General features: G+C 49.6%; 1 protein-coding gene across 4 annotated transcripts in view; it reads left to right on the forward strand.

Annotated features, from left to right (window-relative positions):
• The window catches only part of NLGN3 (neuroligin 3), a 26,364-nt gene extending 13,100 nt beyond the window's left edge, over positions 1-13,264 (forward strand). For all 4 annotated transcript variants that reach the window (XM_011992051.1, XM_011992052.1, XM_011992053.1 and 1 more), the window contains 3 exons: positions 6,335-6,520; positions 9,196-9,985; positions 11,309-13,264. In XM_011992051.1, the coding sequence (XP_011847441.1) occupies positions 6,335-6,520; positions 9,196-9,985; positions 11,309-12,152 (1,820 nt within the window). In that variant the 3' untranslated portion in view covers positions 12,153-13,264. The remainder of the gene's footprint in view (positions 1-6,334; positions 6,521-9,195; positions 9,986-11,308) is intronic.
• Positions 13,265-15,048: the final 1,784 nt, after the last annotated feature.

Below are 15,048 nucleotides of genomic sequence, written 5' to 3' on the forward strand. Positions count from 1 at the left end.
CTAATTTTTGTATTTTTAGTAGAGACAGGGTTTCACCATGTTGGTCAGGCTGGTCTCAAACTCCTGACCTTAGGTGATCTGCCCGCCTCAGCCTCCCAAAGTGCTGGGATTACCGGCATGAGCCACCACGCCTGGCTCTTAATTTTCTCTTGACTATATTGCTTTGTCAGTTCCAATCCCAGAGGCCCCGGGGCTGCATTTCACTTCTGGGTGCAGTTGTATGCGCAGAATGGCAATCTTCTCTTGGCTTACAATTAATACTATGTGAGATAGGAAGGTACCTTTTTGGGGTTCAAACTGCAGAAATGATATTCCTTGAAAAAAGCAAAGTCTGTGTCCCCTTCATTGGCACCTGGGACACTGAATATGGAGCATGCAGGCCATTCACGCTGGTCTCCCCAGGGTCTGGTAGGCTTGGGATGTTGGGATGTCATGGTTCTGTCCCTGCCCCTCTGTCTTTCTGCATTACCTCAGACACCATGGTGAGGCTCTTGTAAGCTGTTCTGTCCTGTTGAATCTCATGGTACCATGAAGGTGGCTGGAAACCCGCACACTAGGGCTGCACACTTTCTTTTTTAATTAATTAATTAATTAATTAATTGATTTTTTTGAGACAGAGTCTCACTCTGTCACCCAGGCTGGAGTGCAGTGGTGCAATCATGGCTCACTGCAGTCTTGACCTCCCAGGCTCAAGTGATCCTCCCACCTCAGCCTCCTGAGCAATTTGGGATTATGGATTACAGGTGTGCACCAACACACCCAGCTAATTTTTGTATTTTTAGTAGAGACAAGGTCTCACTGTGTTGGCCAGGCTGGTCTGGAACTCCTGACCTCAAGTGATCCACTTGCCTTGGCCTCCCAAAGTGCTGGGATTACAGGCGTGAGCCACCGCGCCCAGCTGGGCTCCATAGTTTCTAGAGAGGAATGAACGTGCAAATGTAATCACAAACAGATATACAGACACATGTACACGGTGGTTCAAAGCCAAAAGTAATTTTGCTACTTTCTTTTCTTAGAGTGACAGAAAACACTCAACTCAGCTGCTTAAAAAAATATAAACACAATGCTCCATTCTATAAGGTTTACTGGAAAATACAAAGAATATTAAAAATATGCTTCAGAGCAGCTAGGGATGAAGAAAGAGAGCACGGAAAAGAGGGCGAGAGACAGGAGAAAGCAAAGAAGAGAAGAAAAGGAGAGGACAAGAGAGTCAGGGAGAGGAAGCAGAGAGGAGACAGAAGGAGAGACTTAGGATTTGGAGAGAGGCTCGGCATTTCACGTAGGATGTGAACTCTCCACAGTGTCAGTTGGGAACTGCGGGCCGCACAGAAGGCTGTCGCTGGTGAGCATTCCGTATGATATCCTGATTTGCTGATTACTTCAGAGTCCTTCAGCTGCTGTAATCCTTAAGCTTCTACACCAGAAGTTCTTAACCTTTTGGAGGGTCTTGGACCCTTTTGAGATTCTGATGAAAGCTCTGGACTCTCCCCTGGAACGATGCACACATGCACGCGCACACACACACAGACACACACATGCTTAAGAAAACAATTTTACAGGGCCAGGTGCGGTGGCTCATGCCTGTAATCCCAACACTTTGGAAGGATGAGGTGGGTGGATCACCTGAGGTCAGGAGTTCAAGACCAGGCTGGTCAACATGGTGAAACCCTGTCTCTACTAAAAATACAAAAATGAGCTGGGCGTGGTGGCGGGCGCCTGTAGTCCCAGCTACTCAAGAGGCTGAGGCAGGAGAATCGCTTGAACCTGGGAGGCGGAAGTTGCAATGAGCCAAGATCATGCCACTGCACTCCAGCCTGGGCAACAGAGTGAGACTCCATCTCAAAAGAAAAAGAAAGAAAGAAAAAACAATTTTACAGATCCCTCTTAAGTTCATCCATGAAAATCAGGTTAAGAACTCGCACTTGACAGCCCCCTGTCATTTGGATAACCAGAACAGCACATCTGGGGGGCAGGAACATTCTTCTCTGGGCTTAAGCAGTTGATGATCAAATATTACTGAAAACTCAGAAGGAGTCCTACACTGAGATTTGCTCAGAAGTTCCTCACCACTTCCTACATACCCTTCAGTTCCTGTTTTGGAACACAAATATAATCAATAAGCCCATATCGGATCCTGGGTACATATAAGATGTTTTTGTCTCTTGACACCAGATGTAGAACATGGGTTTGTCCCTGATGCTTGGGAATTTTCCTGTGTAGTGGAGCCTTTGTTGTTTTGTTGCCCAAAGCATCCCAGAACAGGTGGCTTGTTTTGGACCCCAGTCACAGGCATTCATTCACTCTCCTTCCCATCAGCTTTCCTGAGCACTGAACTCATCAGGCGGATCACTCTAAGGTGCTTTTCTTTTTTTCTTCTCTTTTCTTTTTCTTTCTTTCTTTCTTTTTTTTTTTTTTTTTTTCTTTTTGAGACAGAGTCTCGCTCTGTCACTCAGGCTGGAGTACAATGGCGCGATCTTGGCTCACTGCAACCTCCGCCTCCCGGGTTAAAGCAATTCTCCTGCCTTAGCCTCCCAAGTAGCTGGGACTACAGGCACCTGCCACCACGCCCGGCTAATTTTTGTATTTTTAGTAGAGACGGGGTTTCACCATGTTGGCCAGGCTGGTGTCGAACTCCTGACCTCAGGTGATCTACCTGCCTCGGCCTCCCAAAGTGCTGGGATTATAGGCATGAGCCATCACACCCGGCCTCTAAGGTGTTTTTCTAGATATCTTGGGTGATTCATGCATGTTGAGAATGTCACAGGCTAATCCATGAATCCTCTCCAAGGCAGAGGGGTAGCTATTATTTGAGAAGGCCCCACTGGGCTTGAGGCCAACAAAGAAAGGGACTCCAGCAGGATATAGGATGTGGATATCCCTGAGGCTGAGCAAGCAGGAACTTGCCAAGCTTTTACTCCAGGTTCCAGAATTGAATCCTACGTGCTTGCTCAGGTACCCTCCAGGCAAACCGAAAACCCAGTAAACATCAAGTCTTGAGTGACACAAATATCTGGTTTTGTTGCAATCTGCCAGATTCCCCCATCTTCTGTTGACGAGCAGTTTACCATGAACTACAGTATAAACTTGGGCCCAGGGAGACTGGCTCCGATTTATTCTGACAGTTTATGGAGTTGGGTATTTCAGCCTTCATTCTCACACGGTTTCTGTGGATGGCTGAGTTACTGGGAACTAGCAGTGAGTGACCTCTCCCAGAATGCCAGATTTTGTGTGCTTGCGGTTGGTCAAGTTTGCTGTCATCTTCCTGAGCCTGTTGGAGATAGTATTTCTTTTTCTTTCTCTCTTTTTTTTTTTTTTTTTTTAAGATGGAGATTCATTCTTGTTGCCCAGGCTGGAATGCAATGGCACGATCTCAGCTCACTGCAACCTCCGCCTCCCAGGTTCAAGCGATTCTCCTGCCTCAGCCTCCCTAGTAGCTGGGATTACAGGCATGTGCCACAGGCGTGCCTGGCTAATTTTGTATTTTTAATAGAGACGGGGTTTCTCCATGTTGGTCAGGCTGGTCTCGAACTCCCGACCTCAGGTGATCCGCCGGCCTCGGCCTCCCAAAGTGCTGGGATTACAGGCATGAGCCATCGCACCTGGCCTGGAGATGGTATTTCAAGTAGGACTCTTCGTGGAGTAGGGATCATTGACATGGCATCATCCACATGCTTCAGGGCCCCTTATCCAGAGGCTCATAGGATCTGAGGGAGCAAAGAGTGATGGTCAAAGCCTCTATCCAATCACCTGAGGTCAGGAGTTCATGACCAACCTGGCCAACATGGCGAAACCCCATCTCTACTAAAAATACAAAAATTAGCCAGGTGTGGTGGCGTGCACCTGTAATCCCAGTTACTTGCGAGGCTGAGACAGGAGAATCACTTGAACCTGGGAGGCAGAGGTTGCAGTGAGCCAAGATCGTGCCATTGCACTCCATCCTGGGCGACAAGAGTGAAACTCCTTCTAAAAAAATAAAAAATCCAAAAAAAAAAAATCCTCCATCCAGCCCTTTCAGGCCTTTGTTCCTAACCCAGGAAATCGATACATGTTGGAGAAGTCTGCTCTACTACATCCAAATGCAGGCTTTGCCTGCTGATCAGGGCAGACATGTTTGACACATTTCAGTAAATGATGCCTTGGAAAAGGCTGAAGCCAAGACCACTATTGCCTAAATGAAAGAAAAGGAAAAGAGAATACAGAGGAAGGAGAGAGGAGGGAGGGTGGACTGAAAGAAGGACAGTGATTTCTGCCAGAGGGTCCCAAGGCTTGGGCAGCTGGGTTGGATCATGGTCAACAGAGTTGGGGTTTTGAGGGATTTTTTTGTTTGTCTGCTTTTTTAGAGATGGAGTCTCATTCTGTCCCCCAAGCTGGAGTGCAGTGGGGTAATAACAGCTCACTGCAGCCTTGACACCTAGGCTCAAATGATCCTCCAGCCCCAGCCTCCTGAGTGGCTGGGACCACAGGCATGCACCACCACAACTGGCTAATTTATTTTGTTTTAAAAATAAAAGGAGACAGGGTCTTGCTACATTGGTCAGGTTGGTCTCAAACTTCTGACCTCAAGTGATCCTCCCACCTCAGCCTCCTAAAGTGCTGGGATTACAGGCGTGAGCCACCGTGCCCGGCCAAGGTTTTAAGACTCAAAGGAGCAGTTTCAATTTCTGAATGGGCCACGCAAAGGAAAAGCTGGTTTCCTTGTCTGAAAGAGCAAGCGTTCCTTTGTTCATCCTCATGCAGGCTTTCTCTAATTCATTCTCATTTCCTCCTCTGCAACCTGGGGCTAAAGAGGACTTGTGACTAGGGCCCGGGAGAAAGAACTAAGTACTTTACATACTTAATTGTACCAGAGGTAAATTAATAACACACTTGAAGAGGATGAGATGAGCTCTTTTGCAGAAGCTAGGTACAGAAGGACTTGAGAAAGACAGTGGTGAGGTCTTGTGACTGCTTGAGTCTATTTGAATTCAGCCTCTGCCTATGGACTGCAAGGACCACCAGAGAACTCCCCATGAGCTCTGGGAGCCTTCTCCAACATAGCCTCTCACAAAGTTGATTCCAGGTGCTGTGAATGAGCTTTTAACTGGGGAGTAAAAATACTGATCCAAGTGTGGGTTTCCAATGTGTAGGAGCTCCACAATTACCCACCTCCAAAGACTTCTTCCAAAAGCCTATGGCAGGAGAAGACAGAGCCTTCCAACGGACCCAAGGATTCAGGGAAGAGAGATGAAATAAGGCCGCAGGATCAGTCTAAAATGGAAGCAGAGTAGGGGGGAATATAGGACATCTCTGTGGGATAGCCAGCAGGTGGGCAGGAAGGTAGTCTCCATGGCAACAAGTCTCCACAGCAGCAAATCCCAGCAGGTGGGTGGGAAGGTAGTCTCCATGGTGACATGTCTCCTCAGCAGCAAATTCCAGTGGGGGGGCGGGAAGACCTGTTTCTGTGGTAACGCACTGCGCTACTTCCCTATTTCTCCACCAGATGAAAAAGATGGTCTGATCCAGTGGTTTCTCAACTTTAGCAGGTGTCAGAATCACCTGGAGAGCTTGTTAACACAGATTGCTGGGCCTCACCCCCAGAGTTTCTGATTCGTTAGGCCTCCAAGGGAGGGAAATGAGGACCTGCCCTGAAAATGAAGGGAAGGGGGCCATCGAGGCCCCAGAAAGAAGTGGAGAGGGACTGATTTGAACAGGAAGGGCAAGGAGAGTTTAGGGATTGTTGCCTCTTGGGATCATCTACACTTCCTTTGGAGAGAGAAGAACGGGGAAAGTGGAGTAACTATAGAGCTACAATGTGCTGAGCATGTTCTAGATGATTATATTCGTTTTATCCTTGTTACAACCATGTGAGGTATTTGTATCCCCATTTTACAGAAGAGGAGGACACTATGCTCAGAGATTTTAAACTAAGTGCCCAAGGCTACATGGCTGAGATGTGGTAGAGCCAGGATTCAAATCAAGGACTGTCTGACTCCAAGGTTTCCATTCTATCTTGCCAGATGTTAGGGTAAGGTCCTCAATAGTAGCTCAGAATGCTGAGTTCTAGACATTTGCAGTTTCTGCAGTTTGTCTCCTACCTGGAGGCATCCACTTCAAATGGTCTGCAGACCCCTCCTTCCAAGCTGGATAACAGGTGGGAGGCAGGGAGCCGACCCCTCCTCTGTTGACGATGCTGGACATTGCAGAAAGGAGCACTGGTTTAAGTTAGCTAGGTGGGAAGAACTACACTGCGTGCTCATTCTCTATCCCCACCTCCCCTGTTGACCCTGCCTGCCGTCATCACCCAAATCCTCCATCCCTCTGCCTTCATTGTCCTTATGCCCTTTGTCGAATCCAGGTTTCCTGAGTACTGGAGATCAGGCTGCCAAGGGCAACTATGGGCTCCTTGACCAGATCCAGGCCCTCCGCTGGGTGAGCGAGAATATTGCCTTCTTCGGGGGAGACCCCCGCCGGATCACCGTCTTTGGCTCGGGCATTGGTGCATCCTGCGTCAGCCTCCTCACGTTGTCACATCACTCAGAGGGTGAGTAACTCATGGGGCAAAACATGAACTAGCCAAGTGCTGGCTGCCCAGCGTGCTCCATCCATGTCCCAGGGCATCCAAGGGAATCGGCCAGCTCTCTTCTACCAGCTTGGTATCCCTTTGGCAAGAAGTGGAAGAGAAATGTTCCTCTGGGAGAAGTACTTCTCCCAAAGCTGGAGAGGGAAGGAAGAGAATCCCATTTATGTCCGGGGAAAGCAAGATTCTCCTTCTGATGTGGGAGTCTTATCTGGGGGAGTGGGAATAGAAAAACTGTCCCCTCAGAGGACAATAGTTTGACAGGGGTTGGGGGAGATCTTTCAGTATGGGAAGGACATGTTACTTCACAGTAGAGATATAGGGTGGAAATTGGTTTCTAGGTCTAAGAAACACCCATTCTCTGCCTTTCTCTCTGAAGAACAAGTCTGTACAAGAGGGGAAACGTCCTAGAGGGGAAAGTGGATCTGAAATGAGAGTCCCTAACCCGTGAGGTGGGTTCCTTCCATAGGACGATGGTCTATTATCGGACTCCAGACCTCTTCCCGGACTGTGCAAGCTGCCGGGGAGATTTTCATTTTTGGCCTCTCTCCTTGTGGTGGGTCCCTTTGCCAGTGACCCTTCCAAGAGAGCAGAATAGGTCCTTTTTGCTCGGCAGGAAATGTTTTCTCCACCTCTGGACTACAGGGAACATTCTATCTCTAAGAGGCAAAGCTGAGCTTCTCAAGAAGGAAAGATCTTCCTGAAATAGGTGCCCTTTTCTGAAGTAAGGAAATCTGTGAGCGAGGATGCTTTCTTTCTTTTTTAATTGAACACTAACCCCCTGAGTTAGGGACATTCTCACAGGAAGACCTTCTGTCTCTCGGAAGAAGTTGTCTCTCTGAGAGAGAAGAACCATCTTCTTTGACCTAGAAATTCTGTCTTTGCCCCTCCAGGGACTACCCTGGTGAGGGAGGACTCAGGTGGGAGCTGCATCTCTAAAGAGAGAGACCGTGTTCCTAGGTGACCATAGTGGGAACAGGAATCTCCCCTTTTTCCCCAAAGGAGGGTGAAATGACAGGCTGCAAGGGTGCCTTGGCCTGAAGAAACGTTCTGTGCCTCCTCTGACTGGGGACTCCTCCCCCTGGAGTGGTGCTATGCTTTGTCTCATAGGGGGCCTGTGTCTCTGGAGGTTTGACTTTTTTTTTTTTTTTTTTTTTTTGAGACAAGATCTCACTTTGTCCCCCAGGCTCTGTCTCCCAGTGCAGTGGTGCGATCACAGCTCACTGCAACCTCCGCCTCCCAGGCTCAAGTAATCCTCTTGCCTCAGCCTCCAGAGTAGCTGGGGACTACAGGTGCATGCCACCATGCCCGGCTAATTTGGGGGAGAATTTTTTTTTGTAGAGACAGGTTTTTGCCATGTTGCTCAGGCTGGTCTCGAACTCCTGAGCTCAAGCGATCCGCCTACCTCGGCCTCCCAAAGTGCTGAGATTACAGGCGTGAGCCACTGTGCCTGGCCAAGGTTTGACTTCTTTAAAGACCTGTTCTCTCTATTTTTCTGTAATTGATGCATGGAGAATAATTTTTGGAAAAATGAGGCTGTCTTTTAAGTAGTAATCTATCATTTCTTTCCCTCTCTTTCCACTCATGCAAACTGGCCTTCTCTTAAAGGAATGGAATTGTGTACCTAAGGGACAAATTCTCCCTTGGGAATGTTGGGGCCAGGGAGGGAATGATATCCTTTTTTTTTTTTTTCCTAGAGGGGGAAAATTATCTTCTTTTTGAGTTTGGGGGACTGGTTCCCTCTCTGCTGGGGGAAAATCTGAATTTGAAGTATCAGTAGCTTCAGATAAAAGGAAAGTCTCTGCCAGGTGCGGTGGCTCATGCCTGTAACCCCAGCACTTTGGGAGGCCAAGACAGGCGGATCACCTGAAGTCGGGAGTTCAAGACCAGCCTGACCAACATGGTGAAACCCTGTCTCTACTAAAAGTACAAAATTAGCCTGGCGTGGTGGCGCATGCCTGTAGTCCCAGCTACTCGGGAGGCTGAGGCAAGAGAAATGCTTGAACCTTGGAGGCAGAGGTTGCGTTGAGCCAAGACCCCGCCATTGCACTCCAGCCTGGTCAACAAGAGTGAAACTCCATCTCTAAAAAAAAAAAAAAAGCAAAGTCTCAGTGGAGACCACAGATGGGGAGCACAGGTTCCCTGGAGACTTTCAGACCCCAAGGCCTTTGCCCTTGGGCTCCTTCCCCAAACCCTCAGAATGTGGGGCTCTTGCCTGCCTGCATTTCTCATCTCTCATGAAAAAGACTCCTTTGTGGTGCAAGTGCCAGCTCCCTGGTGGTGCGCTGGCACAGAGCTGGGCCCAGCTGGGCAGGAAGCAAGAGGGGAAGACAAGGAGAGATAAAGAGAGGCGGCATAAGGGGGCTGACGTCTGGGATTCAAGGGGTTAATTCTTCCTGACATTGCCTTAACCCCTAAGTTACCAGTCATTGCACCAGGACAGGGAAGGGATGGAGGAAGCTGTCAAGGAAGGGGTTCAGCAACCCCTCCTTTGGCCCTACATCATCCCCTGCCAAAAGAGTTGTTCCCCCTTCCTAGCCCATTTAAACCATGGGGCAGCCTCAGTGACAAAGGAATGAGGGGATTTATGGCTATGTATGACACGACAGATCTGACCTAGTGCTACCTGTCTTCTGTAGGACTTTTCCAGAGAGCCATCATCCAGAGTGGCTCTGCTCTGTCCAGCTGGGCTGTGAACTACCAACCAGTGAAGTACACCAGCCTGCTGGCAGACAAAGTGGGCTGTAATGTGCTGGACACCGTGGATATGGTGGACTGTCTTCGGCAAAAGAGTGCCAAGGAGCTGGTAGAGCAGGACATCCAGCCAGCCCGCTATCACGTGGCCTTTGGCCCTGTGATTGATGGTGATGTCATTCCTGATGACCCTGAGATCCTCATGGAGCAGGGCGAGTTCCTCAACTATGACATCATGCTAGGTGTCAATCAGGGCGAGGGTCTCAAGTTTGTGGAAGGGGTGGTGGACCCTGAGGATGGTGTCTCTGGCACTGACTTTGACTATTCTGTCTCCAATTTTGTGGACAATCTGTATGGCTATCCTGAGGGTAAGGACACCCTGCGAGAGACCATCAAGTTCATGTATACAGACTGGGCAGACCGTGACAACCCTGAGACCCGCCGTAAAACACTGGTGGCACTCTTCACGGACCACCAGTGGGTAGAGCCCTCAGTGGTGACAGCCGATCTGCACGCCCGCTACGGCTCACCTACCTACTTCTACGCCTTCTATCATCACTGCCAGAGCCTCATGAAGCCTGCTTGGTCAGATGCAGCTCATGGGGATGAAGTACCCTATGTTTTTGGGGTTCCTATGGTAGGCCCCACTGACCTTTTCCCCTGCAACTTCTCCAAGAATGATGTTATGCTCAGTGCTGTCGTCATGACCTATTGGACCAACTTTGCCAAGACTGGGTAAGGAGAAAATAGGGTTTTTTTCTTCTTTGAGACCCCAGCATGCCCTCCCCTCCGCTCCTCTAGCTAAATCTCTTCCATCATATCCCTTCCTAAGATGTTCCCAAAATCTTGCTTGGTACCCCTTCACTCATCTTCCTACCTCCCCTTCCTGAGTCTTTCATGCCATTTTTCCTTCCTTCAAAAATGTCGTTGAGGCTCAGAACTCAGTTAGCATCGGGACTAGGAAGGAATGAGAGTTACTGGAAGAACTATGAGATTGAGCCAGGCCCAGTGGCTCACAGCTGTAATCCCAGCACTTTGGGAGGCCAAGGCAGGCAGATCACTTGAGCCCAGGAGTTCAAGACCAGCCACGGCAACATAGAAAGACCCTGTCTCTAAAAGGAAAAGCATTAGCCGGGCATGGTAGTGTGCACCTGTAGTCCCAGGTACTTGGGAGGCTGAGGTGGGAGGATCGCTTGAGCCCCGGAGGTTGAGGCTACACTGAGCTGTGATCATGCCACTGTACTCTAGCCTGGGTGACAGAGCGAGACCTAATCTCAAACACACACACACACATACACACACACACACACACACAAAAACACACAAACTACGGGATTCAAGGTTTGCTGGTCAGAGGTCATGCGAAATAGGAATGCAGTACTTCAGAAAGGGCCTTCAGGGCCGGGCGCGGAGGTTCACACCTATAATCCCAGAAGTTTGGGAGGCTGAGGCAGGCGGATTGCCTGAGCTCGGGAGTTCGAGACTAGCCTGGCCAACATGGCGAAACCCTGTCTCTACTATAATACAAAAAATTTGCCAGGCGTGGTGGCAGGCGCCTGTAGTCCTGGCTACTTAGGCAAGAGCATTGCTTGAACCCAGGAGGCAGAGGTTGCAGTGAGCCAAGGTTGCACCACTGCACTCCAGCCTGGGTGACTCTGTCTCAAAAAAAAAAAAAAAAAGAAAAGAAAACAAAAGAAAAGAAAGAAAGAGACTTCAGGTTCAGCCATTTCTGCTTGCCTAATGAAAGAAAGAAAGAGCCTTTATTAGGGGGCCCCTGGCAAAACTGGGCAGCTGAAAAGATTGATAAATGCTCAGTAGCATGTGCAAAGAAAAAGCATCTATAGCCTTAATATTAAAGGATGAGTGCCGGGAAGGAGGAGATAGGAGTTCAGGCTCTGGGGAAGAAGCAGGTGTGGGCAGAGCAGGGGGACCCTGAAAAAGATGGAAACGGTGGGAAGTTCTGAACTGGGAAAGAGGTTTGACTGTCACAGGAAAAATGCTGGGCCTTGTCCTCAACCAGATAGAGTGGTGACCCCAGATTTCCATGTGGTATTTCAGGGATCCCAACAAGCCGGTCCCCCAGGACACCAAGTTCATTCACACCAAGGCCAACCGCTTTGAGGAAGTGGCCTGGTCCAAATACAATCCCCGAGACCAGCTCTACCTTCACATCGGGCTGAAACCAAGGGTCCGAGATCATTACCGGGCCACTAAAGTGGCCTTTTGGAAACATCTGGTGCCCCACCTATACAACCTGCATGACATGTTCCACTACACGTCCACCACCACCAAAGTGCCGCCTCCGGATACCACCCACAGCTCCCACATCACCCGCAGGCCCAATGGCAAGACCTGGAGCACCAAGCGGCCAGCCATCTCACCTGCCTACAGCAACGAGAATGCCCAGGGGTCCTGGAACGGGGACCAGGATGCAGGGCCACTCCTGGTGGAGAACCCTCGTGACTACTCCACTGAATTAAGTGTCACCATCGCCGTGGGGGCCTCCCTCCTGTTCCTTAACGTTCTGGCCTTCGCTGCCCTCTACTACCGTAAGGACAAACGGCGCCAGGAACCCCTGCGGCAGCCTAGCCCTCAGCGGGGAGCCGGGGCCCCGGAATTGGGAGCTGCTCCAGAGGAGGAGCTGGCAGCGTTACAACTGGGCCCCACCCACCACGAGTGTGAGGCCGGTCCACCCCATGACACGCTGCGCCTCACTGCGTTGCCCGACTACACCCTGACCCTGCGGCGCTCCCCAGATGACATCCCACTCATGACCCCCAACACCATCACTATGATCCCCAACTCCCTGGTAGGGCTGCAGACATTGCACCCCTATAACACCTTTGCTGCAGGGTTCAACAGTACCGGGCTACCCCACTCACACTCCACTACCCGGGTATAGCTCCAGCTCAGAGCACAGCCAATGTCCCGGCTCCCTCCCTCCCAGATCCAGGAACACATGCACACACACACACACACACACACACACACGCAGACACACACGCACACACATATATGTATACGCACGCACCCACACCCTACAGCAGACCCACCCGCACAAACATAGACAGATGTGGACATGCACCCGCATGTACAAAAACACAAATACGGAAGTAAACCTGAACAAACCCTTTAAATGGGGACGCAGATGAGTCCTTGGGAAACCGAGGACCCATGAAACAGCAGCTGAAGCCAGCTCCCTGAGCCTGACCACAGACACTCCTGGGGGGCCTGAAAGCAACAGCTGGACACCCCCTTGGTGCTCGCCTTCGGCCTCTCTTGGAACTGCACCACCGACCAACTCCAGACTTGGGAGCTTTAAAGAGCAGAATAGCTCTTCCTCCCCAGGACTTGGTCTTTTTTCTGGGTCTTGTTTTGTTGATTTTTCTTTTTTAATTTTGGAACAAATGCTTTTCCAACCCGTGAGTGCTAAGAGGCTCTGGAAGGGAGGGCTCCAGGCCCGAAGGTCTCTCTGGCTCTAGGACCCCCCAGTGCTCACACAATCAGACCAAGGAACAGGACCCCCAGGAAGGAAACAGATTCAAGCAAGACCATGGGGTGGAAGGAGAAAGGGGCTAGCGCTGGATGGGGCTGGAGGGCCGTCCGGGAGAGATCTCCAACGCTCTCTGTGTCCGTGTGGAGGGCTGCAGAGCCTGCAGGGTGACCTGCTTCCCCAGAAGCCAACAGCGTTGGCCTGGCCAGACCAGGGGACCTTAGATTTGGGGAACAAGGTATTACGGAAGCCACATCACTATTGGGCCCCCGGGTCTGATCTGGGTTTTGCCTCTGCCCTTGGGGAAATGCTATCAGAAATTCACCCCATTTTCTTTACAGTCTCTTTTGTGTCTGTCATTTCTCTTTCAAAAAGGCGGTGTTTTTGTTGTTGTTGGCTTTTTTTTTTTTTTAAAGAAAAGTTCTTAAAACACTAACGGAAACCCATGGAGTTTGTCCTTTGTAAAAATTTTAAACACAGTGTCTTGATATAAAAATAAAAAATCCAGTTAGCACTCCCAACCTGCCTCCCTTGCACAGGCCTTGCCCCAACAGACCTCTGAACAGGGTGCCCCTGTGGGCTGGGAATCAGGCAGTCTCCCCCTGCCTCCTGTATCTCTAAGCTGATACGAGTCTGGGCTGCACTGTGCGGGGTTGGGCGGGGGGTTGGCGGCCCCTGCGTGAAGGCCTCTCCAATCTTAATCAGGTTGCTCTTCCCATCCCCCTGCCCCCAGCGCGCTGGGTTCCTGCAGCTGAAGCCTCCTCTCAGCACTTCAGGCCTCCTAATGAAATGGCAAAAATACTTCCTTCCTCCTCTGCCATGGCTGCGGCCTCCTCCTCCTCTTCCTTCTCCTCCTCCTCCTCTGCTGCAACCACCCTGCCCTCACCTTGGACTGGGGGCTGGGAGGAAGTTTGACCTCTAACATGCTGAAATTCTTTCTCCTATCTGAATCCAGTGCAGCGTCAGACGTGGACTCCCTGGCCTTGAATGACTGACAGAGCAGGGGCCCTCTCCTTCCCCAGGAATACTTGTTTGCTGCTCTGTGAATTAGAACTGGAGAAGTCCTTGGGGCCCTGGGAGCGATTTTTCTACAGGATTGTGATCAGTGACTCCCTGTCAACCCTGGGGCGTGGATTCAGTGGGGCCCCACAGGGTTAGCATTATGGGATTTCATATTATTCTCCGTGACTTGAAAGACTGAACTGGGAGTGTGCTCGGCAAGTATGATAGTTGGGTGGGGTTGCTGATACCTCAGAAAGCAGGAATAGAATTCTTCAAATGACCCTGACAAAATGAGGGAGATGAACCATCACAAGCAGGACCATGTCCAGAGAGGACGAACACAGGTAGTGTGCACAAAGACCAAAACCCAGAACTAATACACTAATATGGTACACTGGACAAGGGAGATGGGCAGTGATTGACTTGACACAAGTATAGTTAAAAAGAAGAACTGGGGAGATGGTGTCAGGGTACATCACAAGTGAGTCCATGATATAAAACTGGTTTTCTCCCTCCTTTCCTCCCACCCTTCTTTCCTTTCTTTTTTCCAAAACTAATGTGGATCCTGCATATAGTAACAAAAACACAGCATGGAGGAGCTGAGAAGCCATCCAAGTGTGAGATTTAGAACCAGAAGTCACCTGAGAGTCATCTAGTCCAACCCATTTATTTTATAGTTGGGGAAATGGGCCCAGAAAAGGCCGTCACAGTGAGTATTAGAAACAGACCTAGGATGCCACCCAGCACTACATGACCCTTGCCACAGTCCCACTCAACTTGTTCCATTCTACCTGCCATTGGTCATACCTTTCAAAGCATGATGGGTCTACCTTTGACCAACACATTTTTAGCATAAGTGGAAAGCTAGAGAGGATCTGGAGAAGAGCATAAATAATGCCACAGGACTGGGTGCTGTGTGTGTGTGTGTGTGTGTGTGTATGTGTGAGTGTGTGTGTGTGATCTAGAAAGGAAAAAGCTGATGAGGTAACATTCAATGGTTGTAGAGCACCTACCATGTGAAAAGTGTGCTATACCCATCTTCAAAATTTAACTCCTAAATAAGGACAGAGCTGATAACCTGCTCTCCATTTCTTTTGAGAATGATAGAGGGGAAAATGAGATCAAGTGACATACAAGGAATAACTTTGCTATGAATAGGAAATGATCACAAGCACCTAGTGAGTCCTCAATAACAGTTGCCAAATTGAGTGAATGGCTACTAAGGGAAGCACTGGTATTTCTCATCTTCCTGAAAGCAGAGGGCTAGATTATATGCCTTTTTTTAAAAAAAAAAAAAACAGAG

Source organism: Mandrillus leucophaeus, unplaced genomic scaffold (genome assembly GCF_000951045.1).
Source record: "Mandrillus leucophaeus isolate KB7577 unplaced genomic scaffold, Mleu.le_1.0 Scaffold401, whole genome shotgun sequence".
Classification (NCBI taxonomy): Eukaryota; Metazoa; Chordata; class Mammalia; order Primates; family Cercopithecidae; genus Mandrillus; species Mandrillus leucophaeus.